The sequence below is a fragment of the Equus quagga genome, chromosome 12, assembly GCF_021613505.1.
Source record: "Equus quagga isolate Etosha38 chromosome 12, UCLA_HA_Equagga_1.0, whole genome shotgun sequence".
NCBI classification, from domain to species: domain Eukaryota; kingdom Metazoa; phylum Chordata; class Mammalia; order Perissodactyla; family Equidae; genus Equus; species Equus quagga.
The window spans coordinates 84,964,572-84,986,427 of record NC_060278.1 but is presented as its reverse complement, the minus strand read 5'-3'; the positions used below and the strand labels follow the sequence as shown (position 1 = coordinate 84,986,427).

The following is a 21,856-nucleotide window of genomic DNA, read 5'->3' as shown; positions in this document are numbered from 1 at the left end:
GCAAAACGCCAGAAGGGGCTTGCATGGGCCAATTATGATGGGATGGCCATTTGCCACAAACTGAGTGTGAATCATGGAACTCTCTGGACCTGAAGCCCTAAGAACAGTAATATTACTTTAACATTGCTGATAATAGGCGCTGGCCCTGATGGCCTAGTGGTTAAGGTTCAGCGCCCACCGCTTTGGCGGCCCAGGTTCGCTTCCCAGTAAGGGAACCACACCACCCATCTGTCAGCTGCCATGCTGTGGTGGTGGCTCACATAGAAGAACTGGAACGACTTACAACTAGGGTATACAACCACGCACCGGGGCTTTGGGAAAGAAAAAAAAAAAGAGGAAGATTGGCAACAGATGTTAGCTCATGGCAAATCTTTCCCTGGAAAAAAAACAATTGGTGCTAATAGTACCCGCCTCCTGGTAAGTACCATGTCTCTGGCCATGGAGGTCTCTGTAAAGTTTTACAAATACATTTTAGCTCTCCTATGAGTCTCTGGCCTCCTCTCAGGGCTTACTCCTTTTAGCCTCCAAGCCTTTACTCAGGCTGTCCTTATCCTGACTTCTCTCCCTCTCCACCCTGCCTTCAGATGTCTTTGACCACCCCAGGCCCCTGAGATGGCTGCCTGCGGAGTCTTGGGTACTTTTCATTTGGGACTTGAGCAGGGAGCCAGGCTGTAACAGAGCCCTGAGGGGGAAGTCCTATTTCCTCTTCCCAAAGCGGGAGCTTCCTGAGTGTCTTCTTACATCTCGCCCCATCTCAGTTCCCATCCCAGTGCACCCAGTGTAAAGACAGGTAAACTGAGTCAGACAGCGTTAGATGTGGAAGAGAGGGGCATTTACTGAGCACTTATCACATGCTAGACCCAGCACGAAGGTCCTGACCTTCGTTAATACCCATGACCACCCTTTAGGTAGGTGGGCCCATCTCGCCAGACAGATGAGGAAATAGGAAGCACAGAGAGGCCAGGACAACAACAGGAGGAGGCCTAGGTCTGCCTGGTTCCCAGTCCAAGATCTACCTGCTCAGAGTCCTCGGGCCAGGACCCCAGGTCACCACCTCTGGGTCAACTCTCAGTAGAGAAAAACCTCCATCGCACTCTGATAATCCAATTCCTGCCATCAGGGGAGGGGAGACTCTGCCATTTAGAGGCTTATAAAGACCGTCTATACTAGCATGGCCAGTTCGAGGTAATAAGATATTAGGAGATCCCCTCAAGTCCCTTCTCTTTTGAACCTCAGTTTCTCCAGCTGTAAACCGGGAGGAGCAGAGGTCTCTGGAACTGTTTTCTCAGTCGGCCAGCAGGTGGAGCCCACTCTTCATCCCTGCCTTGGCCTCTAGAAAGCGCCGAGTCGCGGGGAGGAGTCGGTGTCCGGGGCCGAGCCTACGAACTAGGGGGACAAAGAAGGACGCAGCCCACCTGCGGGGGGCAGAGGGCCCGCTGATCCTCGGGCGACTGCCCAGGGCTTATAGCCCCGCCCCCTGCAGGACATTCTCGGTACTGCAGGGGCCAGAGCCCCGAGGGCGGGGACCGAGACCTGGGAGAGCGCAGGCCCCGCGTCGGGGTGTGAGGAGGGGGCCCTGGGGAGGGGGCCGCACCGGCAAGAATGAGTGGAGGGGCCCCAGAGGCTGGGTTGCGCATGGGCGTGACTACAGGCTACAGGTAGTTGTCCTCCGCCGCGTCATCCCCGCCGGGGGAGTCCCGCGCCTCCTCGTCCGTGCTGTCGTCGTCGTCGGGGGCCAGCGCCTCGATGTCGTGCGTGATGTCGGCCAGCAGCCGGTGGAAGGCCTGCACCTCGGGCCGCTGGGCCGCGCCGTCGTAGCTGCGCACGGCCGACGCCGACGTGGAGCTCATGCTGCGCTTGATGCGGCCAAAGCTGTCGGTGAGGATGCCACCCTCGCGGATGCCCACGCCCTCCAGGAAGCCCTCGAAGTAGCCGATGTCCTGGTCTGGGATGAAGGGCCGCATCCCTGCGCGCCGAGGGGCAGGGTGACTCCTGGGCTTCAGCCCTTCCCCTCCCACAGAGGAATCACCTTTTCGGGAGATCTGAGTTCGAATCCCCGCCCCGCCGCTCACTGGCTGTGTGGCCCTGCACGAGTTGCTCCACTTTGTGAGCCCGAGAATGACATAATGCTCGGCACACAGTAAATGCTCACTACATGCTCGCTTATTATTGTTGTTATTATTATTGCAATTGTTACATTCCCATTTATTAGTTGCCTGACCCTCATTAAATAACTACCTGAGCCGTACTTTCCTCCCCTGTGAAACTGAGATAATTGCACCTGTTCTCCCGGTAGGGGTGTGAGGATTAAATAAGGTCCTTAGCACACACTAAGTGCCCCATAGAAAGCAGCTCGTCTTGTTCCCATCTCTACTTATTAGCTATGTGACATCAGTACTGTACTTTGCTTCTCGGAGCCTCAGTTTCCTCATCTGCAAAATGGGAGCAGGTAATAGTTCCTACTTCCCAGAACTGAGGCATTCGTTGAGATGGTGCTTGGCACACGGTGACTGCCAAATACATGTGAGCTTATTTAATATTATTATTCCTGTTGTTATTATTAGCTTTCCTTACTAGCTATGTGATCTTGGACAAGTTCCTCAGCCTCTCTGAGCCTCAGCTTCCTCATGGAGAAAATGGGAAGAACTCTTCCCTCTCCCAGCTTTGCCGTGAAGGTGAAATGGCTATACCAGTGCTCTGTTCTTATCAGCTCTCTGTGGCTACAGGCACGTTCCTTCCCCTCTCTGTCTCCTCATATGCCCCATGGACCTCATTCATGATCCTGGCCTTACTGGAAGCTGAGGGATAAGGAGTAAGTACTCCCAGCCTGGTGCCTTGGCCGGCCCTTGGTGGGTGGGGCAGAGAGCTCACCGAGAAGGAGGAACTTTCGCCGCTCCCCATAGAGCTTCAGCAGCCCCGCGCAGTAATCCTGAATGGGCAGCCCCAGCCGGTACTCCCGCAGCAGCAGTGCAAACTGCTGGATCTCGGGCGGCCCCAGCTTACTCCGCAACTGTGGGAACACCACGTGAGGTCAATCCCAGGGAGGTCCCGCGCCCAACCCCTGCCTAAAAACCCGGAGCCCTCTCGAAGGGCAGATTTGGCTCAGCCCTCCTCTGAAAATCCTTCCATGGCTTATGAGGGGACAGCCAGACCCCTTGGGCTGCATCTGAGAATGGGATGTGGACTCAAGCTGCCTGAATTCATACCCTGGCCCCTTCAGTGAGCAGCTCTGTGATCTTGGGTTGGTGACAACCTCCCTGACCCTTGTTTTCCTTATCTGTGAAGTGAGGCTCATGATGGAACCTCCCTCGTGGGTTGTTGAAAGGATGATGCACAAAAGGGGCTTAGGACAGTGCCTGGTATACAGCAAGCACTCAATTAATGCTACCTGACACTATTTAAGGCCTTTACTAAGCTAGCCTCAGTTTCCTCTCCTGACCTCATGTCCCACCCTGACCTCTGAGGTCTTATGCTTCCCTTATGTGCAGGCTTACATGATTCCTGAAATAACCCCACATTTTCTCCAGCCTCCAGGCCTTTGTGCTGTTTGCACTGCCTGTCCCAGCTCACCGTGACCATGTAATCCTGCAACTGCTCGAGGCCCAGGCCACTGTGGTCGCTGCTGCTGCAGTGGGAGCCATGGAAAGAGGGTGTGGACGTGCCGCTGTAGCATGCTTCAAATGTGTCCTGGGAGCCATTGCTGCAGGGATAGGCAGACAGGGGCCCTCACTCACCTCACTCCAGCTCCTCTCCCTGCAGAGGACTGAAGGTGGGAGGGCACAGCTGCTGATGCTCTGGGCCTGGGACCTCATCCAGATTCAAGGCCCCACATGATCTGCCTTGTCTTTCAAGCCTCCTCTCTTGCTGGGCTCTCCCTTGTTCTTTATGCTCAGGCCACCCTGCCTTCTCCCTTTTCCTCTAATACTCCAAGTACTTCCTCACCTCTGGGCCTTTGCACATGCTGTTCCCTCTGCCTGGAATGCCTCTCTCCCCCTGTCTTTTACTCAGCTAATTCTTAGTCATCGTTGGATCTTAAATGTCGCCTTCTCAGGAAAGTTTGCCCTGATTCCCCCAGACTGGGTTACACCCTCTGTCAAATGGGTCACAAAGTCTATAAATCTACCCATGACATGCAAGGCCTTTCCAGATGCCCCTAGCAAATGTCCTCCCTGACCACTCTCTGCCGCAGCTGTGGCGCCTCCTGACGGTTCTTCCGACACACCGAGCTGCATCCTGCCCCAGCATCCTCGCTCTTGCTCTTCCGTCTACCCCAGTGCTCTTCCCCTTCCCTCCTCCAGGTCTCAGCTCAAGGGTCATCGCCCCAGAGGCCCTCCTGACTCCCAGATGAGGGGAGCCTCTCTCAGCACTCTGAGCCTCTCTTCCGTGCTCATTACCATCAGCGTTTATTCCTGTTAAGTAATGGTTTCACTGTCTCCGCCGCTGGACTGTAAACCAGGCAAGAGCAGGGAGCTTGTTTTCCTTCGTTTGTTGAGCGCCCGCTATGTGCCAAGCGCAGGTCTCGTCTCGTCTTGTCCCCACTGTAGCTCTAGCACACAGCACAGTGCCTGGCACGTGGTAGGGACTCAATAAATATTGCTTAATAAAATGTCAGCCTCCTTCCTGGTCTCTAAACTGTTCCAGAACCATCTTCCATTATCACCTACAGAGAAGCAGTCTGGCTTAGTGGTTAAGGGTGTGGACTCTGGAGCCAGCCTGCGTGGGTTCAAATCCCAGGCCTACAACTTACTAGCTGCTTGACCTTTGGCAAGCTACTTAACTTCTCTATTCCTCAGTTTCTCCATCTGTAAAATGGGATGATAAAAATCGGTGTCGTGAGAATGAGAGGAGCTCATATTTGTAAAGCACTCAGAGTCATGGACTATAAGCAATAAGTAAACAGCAGCCCCTGTAATGTTGCTGTATTGATTAAAAAGAGTGAAATGCTTCATAGGACAGTACTCGGCACACAGCTCGATTAGTCATTATCATGATTGTCATCTCTCCAGGAGACACCAGGCTGTTTAAGGACCGGCCCCAGGCACACGGGATTAGGAAGGCAAATGTATTGCTACTAAAAAGGAAAAAAATGAAAAAAAAAAGAGAGCATCTATCACTGGCAGATCACTACTACTTTTCAAGCTAATGGCCTTAGTAACAGAACTAGCTCGTCCTGGTTTGCCTGGGACTTTCCTGGTTTTAGTACTGAAAATCCAGTGTCCCGGGAAACCCCTCAATCCTGGGCAAACTAGGGTGTGGTTGGTCACACTAAACAGAACCCCGGACAATGTTCCCAATGGAGAAATTTTTTCCTTTAAATCCTACATTTTCCATCCTTGCCTACAGCTAGTTGTAGCCACGTGACCAAGTTCTGACTGATGAAATGTAAGCACAAGTTGTCAGGTGGGAATTCCAGCAAAGTCTTGAAAGAGGCGCTGGCATGCTACTGTGATGGCTGGAGCTATGACCACCATCTTGGTTCATGAGGTAACCTCGAGGATGGAAGCAAGTGCTGAGGAGGGAGGAAAAGATAAGCCTGGGCCTGCCATGACCATAAGGCTATGAGCTCCTGGTCTATTTTGTGTGAGAGATAGGGGGAAAAGTGCTCTATCCTGTTTAAGCTTCTATTTTAGGGTTTTCTATTACGTAGAATGAAAACTAAAGTAAACCAAGATTATTTGTCGGCACTAGCTGTGATTTTGGACTCTGCAGGCCACCGTGTCAGGATGACTGGGAGAGAACCGCAGGCCTACGTGGACCGCAGTTCTGGGTTCTGGTTGCCCCATGGGCCTCTCTGAGGTCTGGATCCTATGAGCTCCTAGGATCCCAGTTTACCCCACCGTCAGCGCCCAGTGTCTCAGCACAAATCAAGGTAGGCTCCCTTTCTCCCACCCTCTCTTGCCCACAGGGGACTCAAGAATGCCAAGGAGAACGACCCTGTTTGTGCAGGGGAGGGGGGCAAGAGTGGGGTCCCTGGCAAGGGCAGTACCTACAAGGAGCTGCAGCAGCTGAAGTCAGCGTCGTAGGCGTAAGTCCCGTCCGTGCGGCAGCTATCACCTGCGGCCGGCAGACAGAGAGGCTGTCAGAGGCAGCCAGGAGGGCCCAGCCTCCCTGGCTCCCCGGAGGCCCCACCTTCCTCCCCACCCTGGGGTCGGGATGGAGGCAGGAGGCTGGGTGGCACTGGAAGCAATGGTGAGGGTGTGAGCTGTTACCCCGAGTGAAACGGGCAGCCGGTGGAAGATGCTGACCCTGACTCCCGCCCCACCAACACACAGCCGACCTCGGGCAGCTCGCCTTCCCTCTCCTGGCCCTCAACATCCTCAACGCCGGACAGTACCACCTCCTGCCTGCCTTATGGGGGTCCTGGGGACAGCAGGCTAGAGGACAGGTGAGGGAGCATCTTGGAAACAGTATGTGTTTGAGGCGAGACAAAAAAAGAGCTTTGGAAGGGGGAAGGAACTCAAAATCTTGAGAAGAAAGAAGCCCCATTTCCAGAGAACTTGGTCTGCACCCAGCCCTGTGATCTCACTGAGTGCAGGCACTTCCTCACCCTTCGCATCTTGGCTCCCTCAGTGTCACTGCCTCGGGACCCTCCCCCGACTTCCCAGGCAAGGAGCTTCCGCCTGTACTCCTCACAGCACAGCGTGTGGCTACACTGTATCTGTGTAAGATCTAAGTACTCTCTGCCGACCTCAGTAATGCAAGTGAGGGCAGGGCAACGTCTGGCTTTGCTCACTAGTACATCCTGGGGATTAGCAGGATCCGGCACATAGTAGGTGCTCAATAAATATTTGTCACATGAATGAATTTGTTGAAATATTTGTTCAGTTATCTCATTGATTTGTCCACTATTCCTGTGAGAGTCAATGAGCTATCCCACCTTCCCACAGATGGGAGCGCCTCCAGAAGGAAGGAGCTGGCTCCCTGTTGCTGGAACTATGCAAACAGGGGCCACGTTGAGGCGCTGTGGCTGAAGAAGTTTACTATAGCCTTGAAGGCAGCATGGGGAGTGAAGCTGTTGCAGACAGAAGCTTTAGAATCAGACACACCTGGGTTTGCATCCTGACTCTGCCATTTCCCAGCTGTGTGACCTTCAGCAATTTATTGACTACTCTGAGCCTTAATATCCTTATCTGTAAAATTGAAATCATACGGTCTCGGAGGGGTCTTTCATCCATTCAGAAAATACTTCTTGAGCATCTGTGCTGTCCCTGGTCTCATGCTGGGCGCAGGTGATACAGTGGCCAACAGGACAGACAAGGTTGCTATGAGGATTCAATAAGACTTGGCACATAGTTGGTGCTCAATAAATGCCTCTATTAGTCTCATTCTCGTTCCAGCCCTTGATGGCATTCAAGGAAACCTTCAATTTCCAGTCTGGAAATCGTGGTTGTGACCTAGAGTCCTAGTGGGATTAAATGGCTGAGTAAACAGACAATGCGTATGCTTAGGTTTCTGCAGAGCAGGGACACTAGAAACAAAGGGGAGAGAAGTTCAGCTGACGGGGCTTGTTCTCAATCTGGCGACCAGAACCTCTATGAAGAGGCCAGGTTTGAGGCCACTTTGAAAGTTGGCATGTTATTTTAACTACAAAGCAGGGGTACACTGTAATCATGGTAGCGATCAGGACCCCTAAAGGCTTTGATCGGCCTGAGTCCTGGGGCATCCCCCCTTCCCAGCCTTCTGAGATGTTTTGTAGGAGGAGTGGCCAGGAGCTCGAGTACTCACTGCGGCTGCAGAGCCAGGGCCGTTCGGGTGTGGACGTGTAGTGGTAGCCAGCCCGGTCCACGCACTCGATGCTTTGGTCCCCATAGATGATCTGGAAGACCTGACAGATGAGGGCACAGGACTCCTCGGCAGCATCCTGGCCCAGGGAGGAGGATAGAGAGCTCAGGCCCTCGCTAGTGACCAGGATGCCCCTGCTTCCTAAAACACTGTGTGAGGAGGCTCACAGGGGCACGCGTGCACACACACACACGCACGCGCGCACACCTGTGGATGCCTTTAAATCAACTTTGAGGATATTTCCCATCAAAGTTATATGGCCATTCTCTGAGTCTTGGACCTATTTACAGAATCCAGCAACAGCTCTAACTCTTTGCCCTGAAAAATGCACACGTGCACCCCAAATTTCTGGGGGATTCACCGGCCCTCCTGAAGCTTATCTAAAATAAGCCCTAATTTAGTTTAATTTATAGGTAAGAAGCTGAGGCCCAGAGAGGTGAAGTGATCAGCTAGGACCAGAACCCAGGCCCCCTAATACCTACTAGGAGGAGGAAGAATTAAATGTATGAAAATTTTAGGCTCAAGATAGTTGCTCCTACTGGATGCTATATTTAGATATGAGCTTCCTGGCACCAAGGGAACAATGGAAGCAGGATGAATATAGAAACTTCAGTCTCCAATAGAAGGAAGGAATTTAAGTCCTTGGGTGGAACTTTTTTGAGATTGCAAATTTGAAGAGGAATTTGCTTTTTTAATTTATCTCTTTGTGTCTTTAAGCAAGAGACACAAAAAGATAATAACTGATGAAGAGACCATCTTCATGAAGCCATTTCCTGTTTTGTGTCTCTAAAAAAAGCCTAAGGTGTAAATTAAAATGTAACCCAGGATAAAAAGTGAACCAAGAAGAAACAGAGAATCTGAATAGACCAATCACAAGTAAAGAGATTGAAACAGAAATCAAAAACCTCCCCAAAAATAAAAGTCCAGGACCAGATGGCTTCTGTGGAGAATTCCTTCAAACATTCACAGAAGATTTGATACCTATCCTTCTCAGACTTTTCCAAAAAATTGAGGAAGGTGGAACACTTCCTAACACATTCTACGGGGCCAACATCACCCTGATCCCAAAGCCAGATAAGGACATCACAAGGAAGGAAAATTACAGGCCAATATCGCTGATGAACATAGATGCAAAAATCCTGAACAAATTTTGGAAGACAGAATACAGCAATACATTAAAAAGATCATACACCATGATCAAGGGGGATTTATACCAGGGACACAGGGATAATTCAACATCTGCAAATCAATCAATGTGAGGAATAAAAACCACATGATCATCTCAATAGATGCAGAGAAAGCATTTGACAGGATCCAACACTCACTTATGATAAAAACTATCAATAAAATGGGTATAGAAGGAAAGTACCTCAACATAATAAAGGCCGTATATGACAAACCCAAAGCCAACATCATACTCAATGGGGAAAAACTGAAAAGCATCCCCCTGTGAACAGGAACAAGACAAGAGTGACCACTCGCACCACTCTTATTCAACATAGTACTAGAGATTTGGGCCAGAGCAATTAGGTAAGAAAAAGAAATAAAAGGTATCCAAACTGGCAATGAAGAAGTGAAACTCTCACTGTTTGAAGATGACATGATTCTCCATATACAAAACCCTAAATAATCCATCAGAAAACTATTAGCAATAATCAACAACTACAACAAAGTTGCAGGGTACAAAATCAACTTACAAAAATCACTTGCATTTCTATACTCTAATAATGAACTAACAGAAAGGGAACTCAAGAATACAATCCCATTTACAATCACAACAAAAAGAATAAAATATCTAGGAATCAATTTAACCAAGGAAGTAAAGACCTATACACTGAAAATTCTAAGACATTATTGAAAGAAATTGATGATGACATAAAGAAATGGAAAGATGTGCCATGCACACGGCTTGGAAGAATAAACATAGTTAAAATGTTCACACTACCTAAAGCAATCTGCAGATTCAGTGCAATTCCAACCAGAATCCCAATGACATTCTTCACCGAAATAGAACAAAGTATCTTAAAATTCATACGGGGCAACAAGAGACCCCAAATAACTAAAGCAATCCTGAGAAAAAAGAACAAAGCTGGAGGCATCACAATCCCTGACTTCAAATATACTACAAAGCTATAGAAACCAAAACAGCATGGTACTCGTGCAAAAAACAGGCACACAGATCAATGGAACAGAATTGGAAGCCCAGAAATAAAACCACACATCTATGGACAACAAATCTTCAACAAAGGAGTTAAGAACATACAGTGGAGAAAGGAAAGTCTCTTCAATAAATGGTGTTGGGAAAACTGGACAGCCACATGCAAAAGAATGAAAGTAGACCATTATCTTTCACCATACACAAAAATTATCTCAAAGCGGATCAAAGACTTGAAGGTAAGACCTGAAACCATAAAACTCCTAGAAGAAAATATATGGAGTACACTCTTTGACACCAGTCTTAGAAGGATCTTTTCGAATACCATGTTACTTAGACAAAGGAAACAAAAGAAAGAAAAACAAGTGGGCCTTCATCAGACTAAAGAGCTTCTGCAAAGCAAAGGAAACCAGGAACAAAATGAAGAGACAACCCACCAAACTGGGAGAAAATATTTGCAAATCATATATCCAACAAGGGGTTAATCTCCAAAATATATAAAGAACTCACACAACTGAACACCAAAAAAACACACCACTCGATCAAAACGTGAGCAGAAGATATGAACAGAAATTTTTCCAAAGAAGATATACAGATGGCCAATAGGCACATGAAAAGATGTTCAACATCACTAATCATCAGGGAAATGTGAATCAAAACTACACTAAGACATCAACTTATACTCCTTAGAATGGCTATGATCACCAAGACAAAAAATAACAAATGTTGGAGAGGATGTGGAGAAAAGGGAACCCTCATACACTGCTGGGAATGCAAACTGGTGCAGCCACTATGGAAAACAATATGGAGATTTCTCAAAAAATTAAGAATAGAAATACCATATGACCCAGCTATCCCACTACTGAGTATTTATCCAAAGAACTTGAAATCAACAATTCAAAGAGGCTTATGCACCCCTATGTTCAATGCAGCACTATTCACAAGGCCAAGATGTGGAAGCAACCCAAGTGCCCATCGATGGATGATTGGATAAAGAATATGTGGTATGTATATGATGGAATACCACTCAGCTATTACAAAAGACAAAATTGTCCCATTCTCAACAACATGGATAGATCTTGAGGGTATTAAGTTAAGCGAAATAAGCCAGACAGAGAAAGACAAACACCGTATGATTTCACTCATATGTGGAAGATAAACTAACACATGGACAAAGAAAACAGATTAGTGGATACCAGAGGGCAAGGCGGTTGGGGGGTGGGCACAAGGGGTGAAGGGGCTCATTTACATGGTGACTGACAAACAAGAATGTGCAACTGACGTTTCACAGTGTTATAAATTACGACCTCAATTAAAAAAATGTAACCCAGGATAGGCATTTTGGAATGGGGAATGTCCTAATCATTAAAGCAGGATTGATCCATAACCCTACAAAAGGGACAGAGAAGAGAGGATTCTTATTTCACAGTTAAAGACCCTCAGGCTTTGAGTGCTTAAGTGACTTGCCCAGCTCACAGCAGGCTCACGGCACTGCTTAAGACTGCATCCAGGTTTTGACGCTAACTCTTGAACTCTTTTTGGGACCATGATGCCTTAGGTAGGAGGCCAGAGGCTCAGATACTCCTGGAAAACTACTCTACTTCTATTTACTGATTCCACAGATTCTCATTTAGTTCTAACGCTTGGCAGGCACTGGTCTAGGCTCTGGGCTCCCAGAGGTGAATTACATGAGGTCTGTACCTCAAAGCCCTCACAGGCCAGTGGGATAAACAGGACACACTGGTCCCTCTGCCTAGAATTCACTTTCCTGGGTCTTCGCCCTGCTGACTCCATTTTTTCCTTCACATTGCAGTTTAAAAGGCACCAACTCATTTTCCCTATGGAAAATGGATCTCCTCCCTCATTATCACCATAACCTGCTTGTTTTCTTCTTGCTCCCCATTGCAAAGCGTAATAATATAATGTGCAGTAATTCATCCGTTCATTCACTATTTACTGAGCATCTGTTATGTGCCAGGCACTATTCTAGGTGCCGGAGATACACAGTGAACTATCCAGAGCACGTGGGTCTCTCGCACTCTCCAACAAGTGTGGCTGGAGTGAAGTGAACCAAGGAGAGAGTAGAAAGAGATGAGGCCAGAGAGGGAATGGGGATGGTGGATAAGGTGAGTGGCCTTATAAGCAGCCATAAGGAGTGAAATGGGGAGCCACTGGAAGATCTTGAGCAGTGACACAATGTGACATGTGTCAACAGGACTGCTCTGACCATGTGGGGGACAGATTGTAAGCAAGGACTGGATCAGTGAGGGGTGACTGCACAATCTAGGTGATAGGGGATGGGCATGGACCCAGGTGGGGACAGTGGAGGGTGGGGAGAAGATGGATTTTGGTTATATTTTAAAAATAGGGACAACAGGACTTGTTGACAGAGTGGATATGAGGGGTGTGTGTGTGAGAGAGACAGAGAGAGAGAGAAAGAGCGAGGAGCCAAGGATCACTGTAAGGTTTTGGTCTGAGCAACGGAAGGACAGAGCTGCCATTAACGAAGGCAGGGAGACCAGGGGAGGAACAGGTTTGGGGGAGAAGATGGGAGCTCGGCTGCGGATGCGTTAGGTGTGAGATGATCATTAGACCGTCGAATGAGAGGCTGAGTGGAGAAACTCGCCTGGAGATTTGGTAGGATACAACGTGGAGTTCTCAAGTGCTTTAAATGCCATGAGCCTAGAGGAGATCACCTAGAAACGAGTGTAGAGGAGAGAAGAGGAGCAAGGACTAAGCCTGGAGCACTCTAACCTTAAGAGGCTGGAGAGAAGAGGACGAACCAGCTCCTGAGAAGGAGCAGCCTGGGAGGTAGGAGGAAAACCAGGAGAATGCAGAGAGCTGGACGCCGAGCAAGAGAGTGTTTCAAGGGGGAGCCTGTCAGCTCCGGAGTCTGAGTTTCTGGTTATTATCCATCTCTCCCTCTAGCCAGGCACCTGTCTGTCTTCTTCACCACAGTGTGTATAAAGAGGGAGTTGGGTCAGAGGAAAAGCTTAGAAGGCTCAGGGCTGGAGGCTGTCTGCTGGACTGTGAGTTCCCTAAGGGGGACGTCAAATGTGTCTAGTTCCTCTCTGTATCCATAGCACCTAGTCCAATGCCTAGCACAGAGTGCCGCTCAGTAAACATGGTCAAATAAATAAAAGCAAAGTTGAACGTGGAGGATGGGAGGGAGGGGAGGATAGGGAAGGTAAGAATGGTGGAAAGGCTTCTGCCCTGGGTGACTGCCATAGTTAGCAAGAGTACAGGCTCTGAACTTCCTGGGTCCCAATGTTGAAATCACCACGTGCTTCCTGTGTGACCTTGCACAAATTACTTAGCCCCTGGATCTCAGTTTCTTCCTCTATCGAATGGGGATGGTTGAAATATCTGCCTCTAAGGGTTAATGCTGGTTCTGTGTCTGGCATGGGTTGGCATACGATTCCTGCTGGTGATTAGTGTCATCATAATTGTTACTGTGGTAGCGCCGACAATGACGACATTGGAGAAGGAGCAGGGCCGGAGGGGGGGTTAGATCAAGGCTATTTTGACCATTTTTTTTCATCCCCTTGGGACAGCAAGGGGGAGGTGTCCAGGGCTGGAGTTTAGAAACCGTTTGGCCTGATGGGCACACAGGTAGTACCTGCGTTGGGTAGGTAGGGTAGGGTAGACCTGGGTAGGGCCGAAGGAGGGAGAAGGAAAGAGGTCGGGGTAGACCTCAGGAACCCCGTGAATGGGGCGGAGTGGGAGGACGCCCGGGAGGCAGCGCGCAGGGGCGCCGGGTGCCCTCGGGCTCACCCTGTTGGCCACTGCCAGGATGACGAGGTTGCAGTAGGCGTCGGGGCTGGGGTCCTGCGGGTCCAGCGGGTTGGGGCCCGGGTGGCGCCGCTCCCAGCTGCCGCCGCCCGCCTGCCTCCGCTCCCAGCTGCCGCCCGGCTTGCCCGCGCCGCCGCCGCCGCCGCCGTGCCGCCGCTCCCAGCTGCCGCTGAACGTCTGCCGCCGCTCCCAGCTGCCAGACGCCCGCGCCCCGGCGCGCTGGCGCTCCAGGCTGCCGCCGCCGCCGCCCCCGGCCCGGGCCTCGGCGCCCGCGCCCCCGCCCCACGCCATCCTCCAGTCCAGGCTGCAGATGGTGTGGCGTCGCTCCGTGGTGCCCACCCGCCGCTTCTCGGGCGCCGCGCCCGGCGGACCCGGGTCGCGCCCCGCGCCGCCGGGGCTGGCGTCTACGCCGGCCGGCACCGGGTCCACGCCCAGACCTAGAAGAAGCCGGTGGCCGTCAATCGCAGTAGATCCGGCCTAAGAGCCGCCTGCCGAGGCCAGCTGGGGTGCCCGACCCTGCCACCCAAAGGTCCACCCGCGCCTGGCCCCGCCCCTGGCTTCAAAGACATGCGGCCAGACCCGCCCCCACGCAGCATCCTTATATTTGGGCCATGCCCCCGGCCTCAGGCTCCACCCCTGGTTTTGGCTCCGCAGCCCTTTCCCACCAGCCAGCCCGAACCCTGTCATCTGGTCTAACGGTAATGGTCAAGCTGTCCCCTACCTCTGTACCCTTAACTCGGACCCTGTCCTTGGTTTCAGGGCGCCCTCCTTGGATTCGGTTTCCCCTTAACCCCGCCTCCGACCTCAGGCCCCGCCCCTAGTTTGCCGTGGTCAGACCTCTCCCATGTGCTGCCCCAGCCGCGAGCTCCGCCTCCCCGGCGTATGTCCCCGCCCCTAGAGCGGACTCCGCCCCTCACCCGAGCCTCCCTCCAGCCTCAGGGCCTCCCAGTCCTGCTCCCCTTCACCACGCCCTTTCACTTCAGGTATTGGCATTCTGGCTTCTCCACCCTTCCCAGGCTCCGCCACCTGGCCTCAGGATGGTGGGTCAGGCCGCCCACTCTTCATCCTCAACCTTGAGCTCCGTCTTCCTGCATATGGTCATAGCCCGGCCCTAGTCTCAGGGTGGTGTCAGGCCTTATCCATCACCCCATCATCCAGCCTCAGGCTCCGTGCCTTCCCTAGGTCACGCCCATTCCCAAGGCTAGACCGTTGGGCAGTTTCTCTTCCTCTTCACCTCCCGGCCCTGCTCCCCGGCCAGGCCCGGCCCGCCGTACCGGTCTTAAGCACTAGCAGGTGCAGCGCGTCGTCCTGCAGGTAGGAGGCGGCGGCGATCTCGTGCGTGGGGATGCGCAGAATGAGCTCCTCGTTGTCGCGCCAGGTGAGCAGCAGGCAGCGGGCGGACAGGCTCAGGATGCTGTCCTGCTCCGCTGTGGTCTTCAGCGGCAGCTCCTTCAGCTGCTGCGGGGTGGGTCGGATCTCCTGAGTCCCCAGGGACCTCGGGTGGGAGAGGGAGAAGGGAACGAGACCCTGCCCTCCCCGCTCCCCAGAGCCTCACCCTGGCCGTGTCCAGCAGCTGCAGGAGCTCGTCCCGGCTGGAGGGGTTCAGTGAGGAGGTGACCCAGGTGAGGTGGCCCAGGAACTGAATGGGAAATGGGGCGGGGTTTGGGGTGGGAGAAGGGCAGAGAGAGGTCAGCCTGAAGGCTTGGAGGACCCTGACTTCCTCACTGCCACAGCACAGGCAGACTAAGATAGAAATCTCTGAATTAATGATAATAACCTGATATAACTGATATTAAGGTGGTCGTAGCAGTCAGACACAGTCCTGAGAGCTTTATGCACATTCACTCATTCATCTCGGCTTTAAGGATGAGAAAACTAAGGCACAGCAAAGCTAAATAACATGCCCAATATTATATAGCCAGAAAGGGCCAAACTAAACTCCCCCCACCAGAGCCCACAACCCTGCTGCTAGCTTATGTTGCCTGAACACATAGTTATTTAGCTAGGACGGAAGCAAAAGTCACTATACTAGCTTGAAAGAACTGACCGCCTGTGAACTTCCACTTGGCCTGAGTGGCTCTGTCCACCCCAAGCACCAGTGTCACCTGACTGTGCAAGTCACTTGCGCTCTTGATGATCTCATTGCAGAAGTTAAACGGAAAGGGAAGAATGTTCTGTCAAATTACTATACAATTTTGTCAGAACAATGATGCTCCAAATTGATAAATTAGTTCTTCACTCATTCTTAGTTGTAACTTAATGTTATCACTTAACTTAGAGGTTATTCAATATGAGAATTAACTTTTTTCATTATTTTTGGTTTTAGTCTTCTAGGTGAATTCCACCAATCACACCTTTTATTTTCATTCTCTCTGAGATTTCAGTCCCCAGCTTTTAAGTGGATTTGTTGTCTTTTTCCTCCATGTAGGGTTCCAGATAAAATACAAGATGCCAGTTAAATTTGAATTTCATATAAACAATGAATACTTTTTTAGGTTTTTGTCTGTTTTTTTTTTTAGTCCCACACAATATTTGGGACATATTAATACTACAAAAGTACTCATTGCGGGGCCGGCTCCGTGGCCGAGTGATTAAGTTTGCGCGCTCCGCTGCGGCAGCCCAGGGTTCGGATCCTGGGCATGGACATGGCACCACTCGTCAGGCCATGTTGAGGCGGTGCCCCACATCCCACAACTAGAAGGAGCTGCAACTAAGATATACAACTGTGTACAGGGCAGGTTTGAGGAGATAAAGCAGAAAAAAAAAAAGGAAGATTGGCAACAGTTGTTAGCCCAGGTGCCAATCTTTAAAAAAAAAAAGTACTCACTGCTTATCTGAAATTCAAATTTAATGGGGCAGCCTGTTTTTGCTAAGTCTGACCCTCCTACCGCCATATCAATTTTCCTTGGGTAATGAGGATTCTCTGCTGCTCCTTCATGGTATTCACGAGGCAAAAGTAAAGCCCTTGAGTGGTCTAAGTCCCCTGGGGCTTGCTGAACTGGGTTCCTTTATCCCGGACACTGTCTAAGTAACAACATCACCACAGTAAAATCTCACAGGAAGGTGGGGCTTCTCAGTACACAGTGCACTGCCCCCACCGCTCTCCCGTAGGGGTAGGTTTTGAGCCCCATGTTGAGATGGGAGCACCGAGGCTGAGCAGAGGGATGTCACTTGCTGAGGGTCCACAGCATAAGGCAGGGACGAGGCTGGCTTGAACCCAGGCCTCTTTCCCCGGAGCCTCCCCTTGTGAGACAGGGCTGGGCAGAGGTTGGTGTCAGGGAGAGGTAAGGTCTCTCGGGATGGGGTCCAGGACGTGCTACCCCAAAATGTGGCACCTTGGCATACTGAATATCTTAAGCTGAAGGACTTTGAGAAAGTGTCAGAAGCAGGAAGTTCGCTCTGACCTCCACCCCATCACCCTTCTTCCCTGAAAACCAGGAGATAAGTCTCCCATGTGAAAGGTGCCCTCCCTTGTACGGGGAGGAAGGGAGACGTCCTTGTCACCAGATACAGGGGATTTAGGGCCGGGCAGGCTGTATAAACAAACCCTGTTACTTCTTCACCTCTACTACCCCACGCCCAAAGCCCTCTGCCTTGTCAGTTGCTCACAGATTTATTGTTTCTTTGTCAAAAAGGAATAAAAGCTTCCTGCTCGGGTCACTTCTTGGGGTCTTGATTCTCTTGGGAAGGCTCTCCTGTACATATAAAAATTTAATAAAGTGTATATGCTTTTCTCCTGTTAATCTGTCTTTGTCAGCTTAATTTTCAGACCCAGTCAGGGGCCCTAAGAGGGTTGAGGAAAACTTTTTCCTCCGCTCCACTCCTCACCCCAAGATCCTTGCCACCGCTTCTCCTCATCCCGCACGCACCTTGACCTCTTTCTCCAGGTAGTCACAGAGCAGAATCTGGGGGTCGATGAGGTAGTCCGGGGGATAGAGGGGCATGGAGTGCAGGGGCCGGCGGCTCACACTGCTCCGACAGGCTGCCCGGCGCCCGGCCTTGGGGAACACCAGCCTCCGGATGGGGGATACGAAGCCCTGGGGGCGGGCAGGGGAGGAGTGAGGAGATAACAAATAAAATCAGTAACAGGCAACGGACTTTATGGAGCGCTTATCGCGCTCAGTGTTTTCCTTACTTTACCTCATTTAGTTCTCACAAAAAGTCTGCAGAAGGGAGTTCTGTGATCCCCATTTTACAGATGGAGAAACTGAGTCTCTGAGCAGCAACTGGCTGATAAGTTCACCCGCTAGTAGGGGTAGAACCAATAGTTCCCCGTGGGCAGCCTGGCTCCCAAGCCTCCATTCTAAACACCCAGGTAAGGGCGGAGGCCCTGCCTAGGCCCAGGCTTAAGGAAGGGGCCAGTCTGGGGCAAGTACAGAAAAACATTAGGATTCAATGTGGCTGGGTGGTGCATGCAAAGGTATTTGTTAAGCTATTCCCTATACTTTCCTAAAAATTAGAAGTAGTAAGTACCTTTAATGTAATCCAGCGGCACCTGCATAATAATGGCCTGGAGCAAGGGTAAAGAGCAAATCCCAGGGCCCCAGCCCAGCCCAACGGGCATCTACTCTCCCAGGAAAGTGTGAGCACTACTCTAGGGCTGCAATTCCCAGTGTGGTTCCTGGGTCACGAGCAGTAGCTGCACAGCATCACCTGGGAACTTGAGAGAAATGCACATTTCCAGACCTGCTGAAATGCCCCATCCTAGACCTACTAGATCACAACATGGGGGTGAGACCCAATGATCTGTTTTTTTGTTGTTGTTTTTTTTTTTTTTTTGAGGAAGATTAGCCCTGAGCTAACTGCTGCCAATCCTCCTCTTTTTGCTGAGGAAGACAGGCCCTGAGCTAACATCCATGCCCATCTTCCTCTACTTTTTTTTTTTTATATATGGGATGCCTACCACAGCATGGCTTTTGCCAAGCAGTGCCATGTCTGCACCGGGGATCCGAACTGGCGAACCCCGGGCTGCCGAGAAGCGGAACGTGCGAACTTAACTGCTGCGCCACCGGGCTGGCCTCATGAACTGTGTTTTAAGAAGCACTCAGGTGATTCTGATGCATGCCCAGCTCATTTTAAAACTAATATCGTGTAGCCTGGATGAGGCATATGGAAGCTCTGAGAAATGAGAACAAAACATCTCATTGGAAAGGGCATTGCAATCAGAGGGCACAGCATGTGCAAAACCCTGGAGGCTGCAAGGGCCCGGTGCACATGAGCCTGGAGAAGCTGTGTGTAGACCACTGTGGCTGAATTATGAGATGAACAACTCATAGAGGCCTTGAATGCCAGCTATGGAGCTGGGACTTTATCCTGTGTGTGTGTGTGTGTTTGTGTGAGTGGGATGGGGAGGTAAATGTTTTGTCTGTGGCCGTGAATGGTCCAGCCCTGCCCACTTCTCCAGCCTCATCTTACCCCATACTGCCCCTCTCTCCTGCCCTCCGGCTATAGGGCCATCTTTCAGGCCTTCCTCCTTGCTACATCATGGGGCTTTTGCACATGCTGTTCCTCTGCCTGAAACACTCTTCCCTACCTCCTTTCCTTCCACCCATCAGATCTCAGCTTAGACCGACCAGTCTAAGGATGAATCCCCTAATGTTCTGTCTCCCAGCACTGTGTATGGAGACTTATGCAATTTTACATTAATTGCTTTAAAAAAAAATTAGTAGTTGCCTCCCCCACTAGACTGTGAGCTCCAAAGAGGAAGCAGGGCCCCTGTTTGACTTTGTTCACCTCTGCATCACCACCAGCACCAGGCACGGTGCCTGACACTTAATAGGCGCTCAGTAAATACCCATAGAAGGAAAGAACCAAGAGAGAGTGTGCACGTATGTCTTAAGTCCCTTCTGAGCCCTCCTGATTCCCGTGGGAGCCTTTTAGAACAGCCTGAGCTAGGTTTCCTGGGGGAAGAGGGCTCCATGCGGGTGGCGTTGGGGATAAGAGTTGGAACCCGAGGGGGTCCCTGAACCACAAAGACAACCAGGCAGGGTGCCCAGAGAACCAGACTAGAAAACTTCTGAGAGTCAGGAGGGGGCGAGGATCTAGGGGGTGGGGGAATGACTGCAGGCTGAGGCCTTAGACCTGGCCTTTGTATAAAGATGGGCAGGGGTTGGAACCCAGCAGGGCAGTAGGTAGGCGATTCAAGCCTGGATGGCAGCCTCATGGCACAGAATTGCCCTGGCTGAGGTCTTGTCTGGGGAGACAGGGGAATGGGTCTGTTGGGTGTCTGAATGTCCCTCTGTCTGAAAAGCTGCAGGGAGGAACCACCAGGAACACCAGGAAAGCAGGTTGAGAGTGTCTTCTGACAGATGTATCTGGCTGGGTTTCCCTGGACGGTACCTGTCTGTCCATTCCGGGGACGGCAGAGGCCGCTGAGAGTGGAAGGACAGGTTCGGGAGTTTGGAGCCTAAATGTCTGGCTACCCCAGGGTCGGGAGGAAGATCCTTCCAAATGAGAAGAAAGCCCCTCCTCTGCCCCTCACTGCTCAGCCCCCACCCCAGGCTTCCCACTTCCCCAGCTCCAGGCACGTTTCTCTACCCTGCATCCCTCCCAACCTCCCACCTACCTTTTTCCCTTTCTTGACTTCATATTCCATGGCGAAGCGTCCCCTCCACTCCTGCTACCCTCCTGGACACCCCCTCCACCCTCTCCCCCACACAGTTCCTTTGTTCTTTTTCCTGCCTGGTCGGAAACTCCACCAGCCCCGGAGTTCCTGCCCCTCCCGTCTGATAGTGAGCAGAGGTGGGAGGGGGTGGAGGACCAGCCTTGGGACTCTCCAGCTGAAAAGTGGAAGCCCAGCTATAGCACCTGCCCTGGGGAGAGAGCCTCGAGCTTCCAGCAGAGGGCTTGCTGTTTCGGGGGCTTGGGAGTTGAATAAGGCTGGGGAAGGGTACCCCAAATTGGGAGTCAGAAAATCCCGAATTCCGCCCTTACTTCTGCCACTGACCTTGCTGTGCGACCTTGGAAATGAAATAGTTGCCCCTTTCACAGCCTCAGTTTCCCCCTCCCCTCTATAAATTGGGAGTAAACATCGCCTCCCTCTCTGGGCTGCTGTGGTGAGAAATAAATGAAAGAGTGGGTGGGAAAATGCTTCATAAACTATAGAATACTGTGTCCAAGCAAGCTATGAATCTAAGCAATGAATCATTACTACTAAGGGCGGCAGTATGCACAGGTTTTGGAGACAAGCTGTCTGGGTTTGAATCCTGGCTTTGCCACTTACTAAGATTATGACCTTGGGCAAGTCCTTTAACCTCTTTTGCCTCAATTTCCCTGTCTATAAAATGGGCATAACACCAGGTCTGACCTCCTGGTGACCTTGTAAGGACTAAATGCACTTAGAAGAGCTCCTGACACATATGAAGCACTCAGTAAATCTTAACTGTTTCCCTATCTGTGTGTCTGTGTGTCCTGGGCTGTTTTGCTGTCTCTTGGGAGACTATTAGGGAGGCAAGGCTCCCTTTGCGGTTCTGTGCTGAGCACTTGACATATTTCATCTCCCTTATTCCTCATAACATTGGTGTACCATTATTATACCTACCATACAGATTTTAAAGACACTGCCGAGGCTGGCCCAAGGAGGTCACACAGTGAATAGGAGGAGAACCTGGGATTTCTGCCTGGTCTGGATCTGAGGCCTAGTTCCTTACTTCCAGGGCCTGTGTGCTCTGCAGGACCCCCCAGGACAGTTGGAAAAGTCCTAATTGACCCATCCTCCCGTTGCCATGACACCTGGGTTCTGGGGACCCGAGCTCTGGAACTGATCTGCAGTATGATCCAGGGCAGGCTGCTTACTGTAACCTCTCTGCCTCAGCTTCCTCATCTTTCCAAAGGGAACAATAATTCCAAAGCTCCGCCCTGCAGTCCGAGGTGTGGCAAGAAAGACGTCAGGCCGTGCAGGAGATAGCAGCCCTCAACTGAGAAGAGCAGGGGCCAGCGCAGAGGACTGTTTTTAAAGTTTTTTCTGGAAGCTGGGTGTCCAGGTCAGTGACCGTTGGAGGGAGGGTCAGAGCTCCCTGGGTGTGAGGGCCGCAGGAGACTCCCAGCCACCAGCCTTCCTGCTTCCCTCCTTCAGGGAGGGGAAATGGCCCAGGCTGCTTGGTGCGAACTCACAGAGCCACTCCCTCC

At 51.2% G+C, this 21,856-nt stretch overlaps 1 protein-coding gene across 2 annotated transcripts; it reads right to left on the bottom strand.

Annotated features, from left to right (window-relative positions):
• Nucleotides 1-270: 270 nt before the first annotated feature.
• CCM2L (CCM2 like scaffold protein) lies at nt 271-20,377 on the bottom strand. Of its 2 annotated transcripts, none has more exons than XM_046680016.1 (10): nt 20,295-20,377; nt 17,599-17,766; nt 15,285-15,368; nt 15,004-15,187; nt 13,712-14,166; nt 7,726-7,861; nt 5,991-6,054; nt 3,571-3,700; nt 2,872-3,010; nt 271-1,966 (listed from the first exon to the last, which is right to left on the bottom strand). In XM_046680016.1, the coding sequence occupies exons 1-10, from the start codon at nt 20,322-20,324 to the stop codon at nt 1,653-1,655; spliced, it is 1,704 nt and encodes a 567-aa protein (XP_046535972.1). In that variant the 5' UTR covers nt 20,325-20,377; the 3' UTR covers nt 271-1,652. The 2 variants fall into 2 exon arrangements, with proteins under 2 accessions (XP_046535972.1, XP_046535973.1); XM_046680017.1 differs by having other exon boundaries at nt 15,004-15,184.
• Between the last annotated feature and the right edge of the window lie 1,479 nt (nt 20,378-21,856).

Bases quoted from the DNA above. Each gene is read 5' to 3' on its own strand.
- CCM2L (XM_046680016.1), bottom strand. From the start codon at position 20,324: ATGGAATATGAAGTCAAGAAAGGGAAAAAG. The intron at 3,701-5,990 runs GTAGGTACTGCC...CTATCCCTGCAG, and splicing joins TTCAGCTGCTGCAGCTCCTT to CAATGGCTCCCAGGACACAT. The intron at 3,011-3,570 runs GTGAGCTGGGAC...GTGTTCCCACAG, and splicing joins TGCAGGATTACATGGTCACG to TTGCGGAGTAAGCTGGGGCC.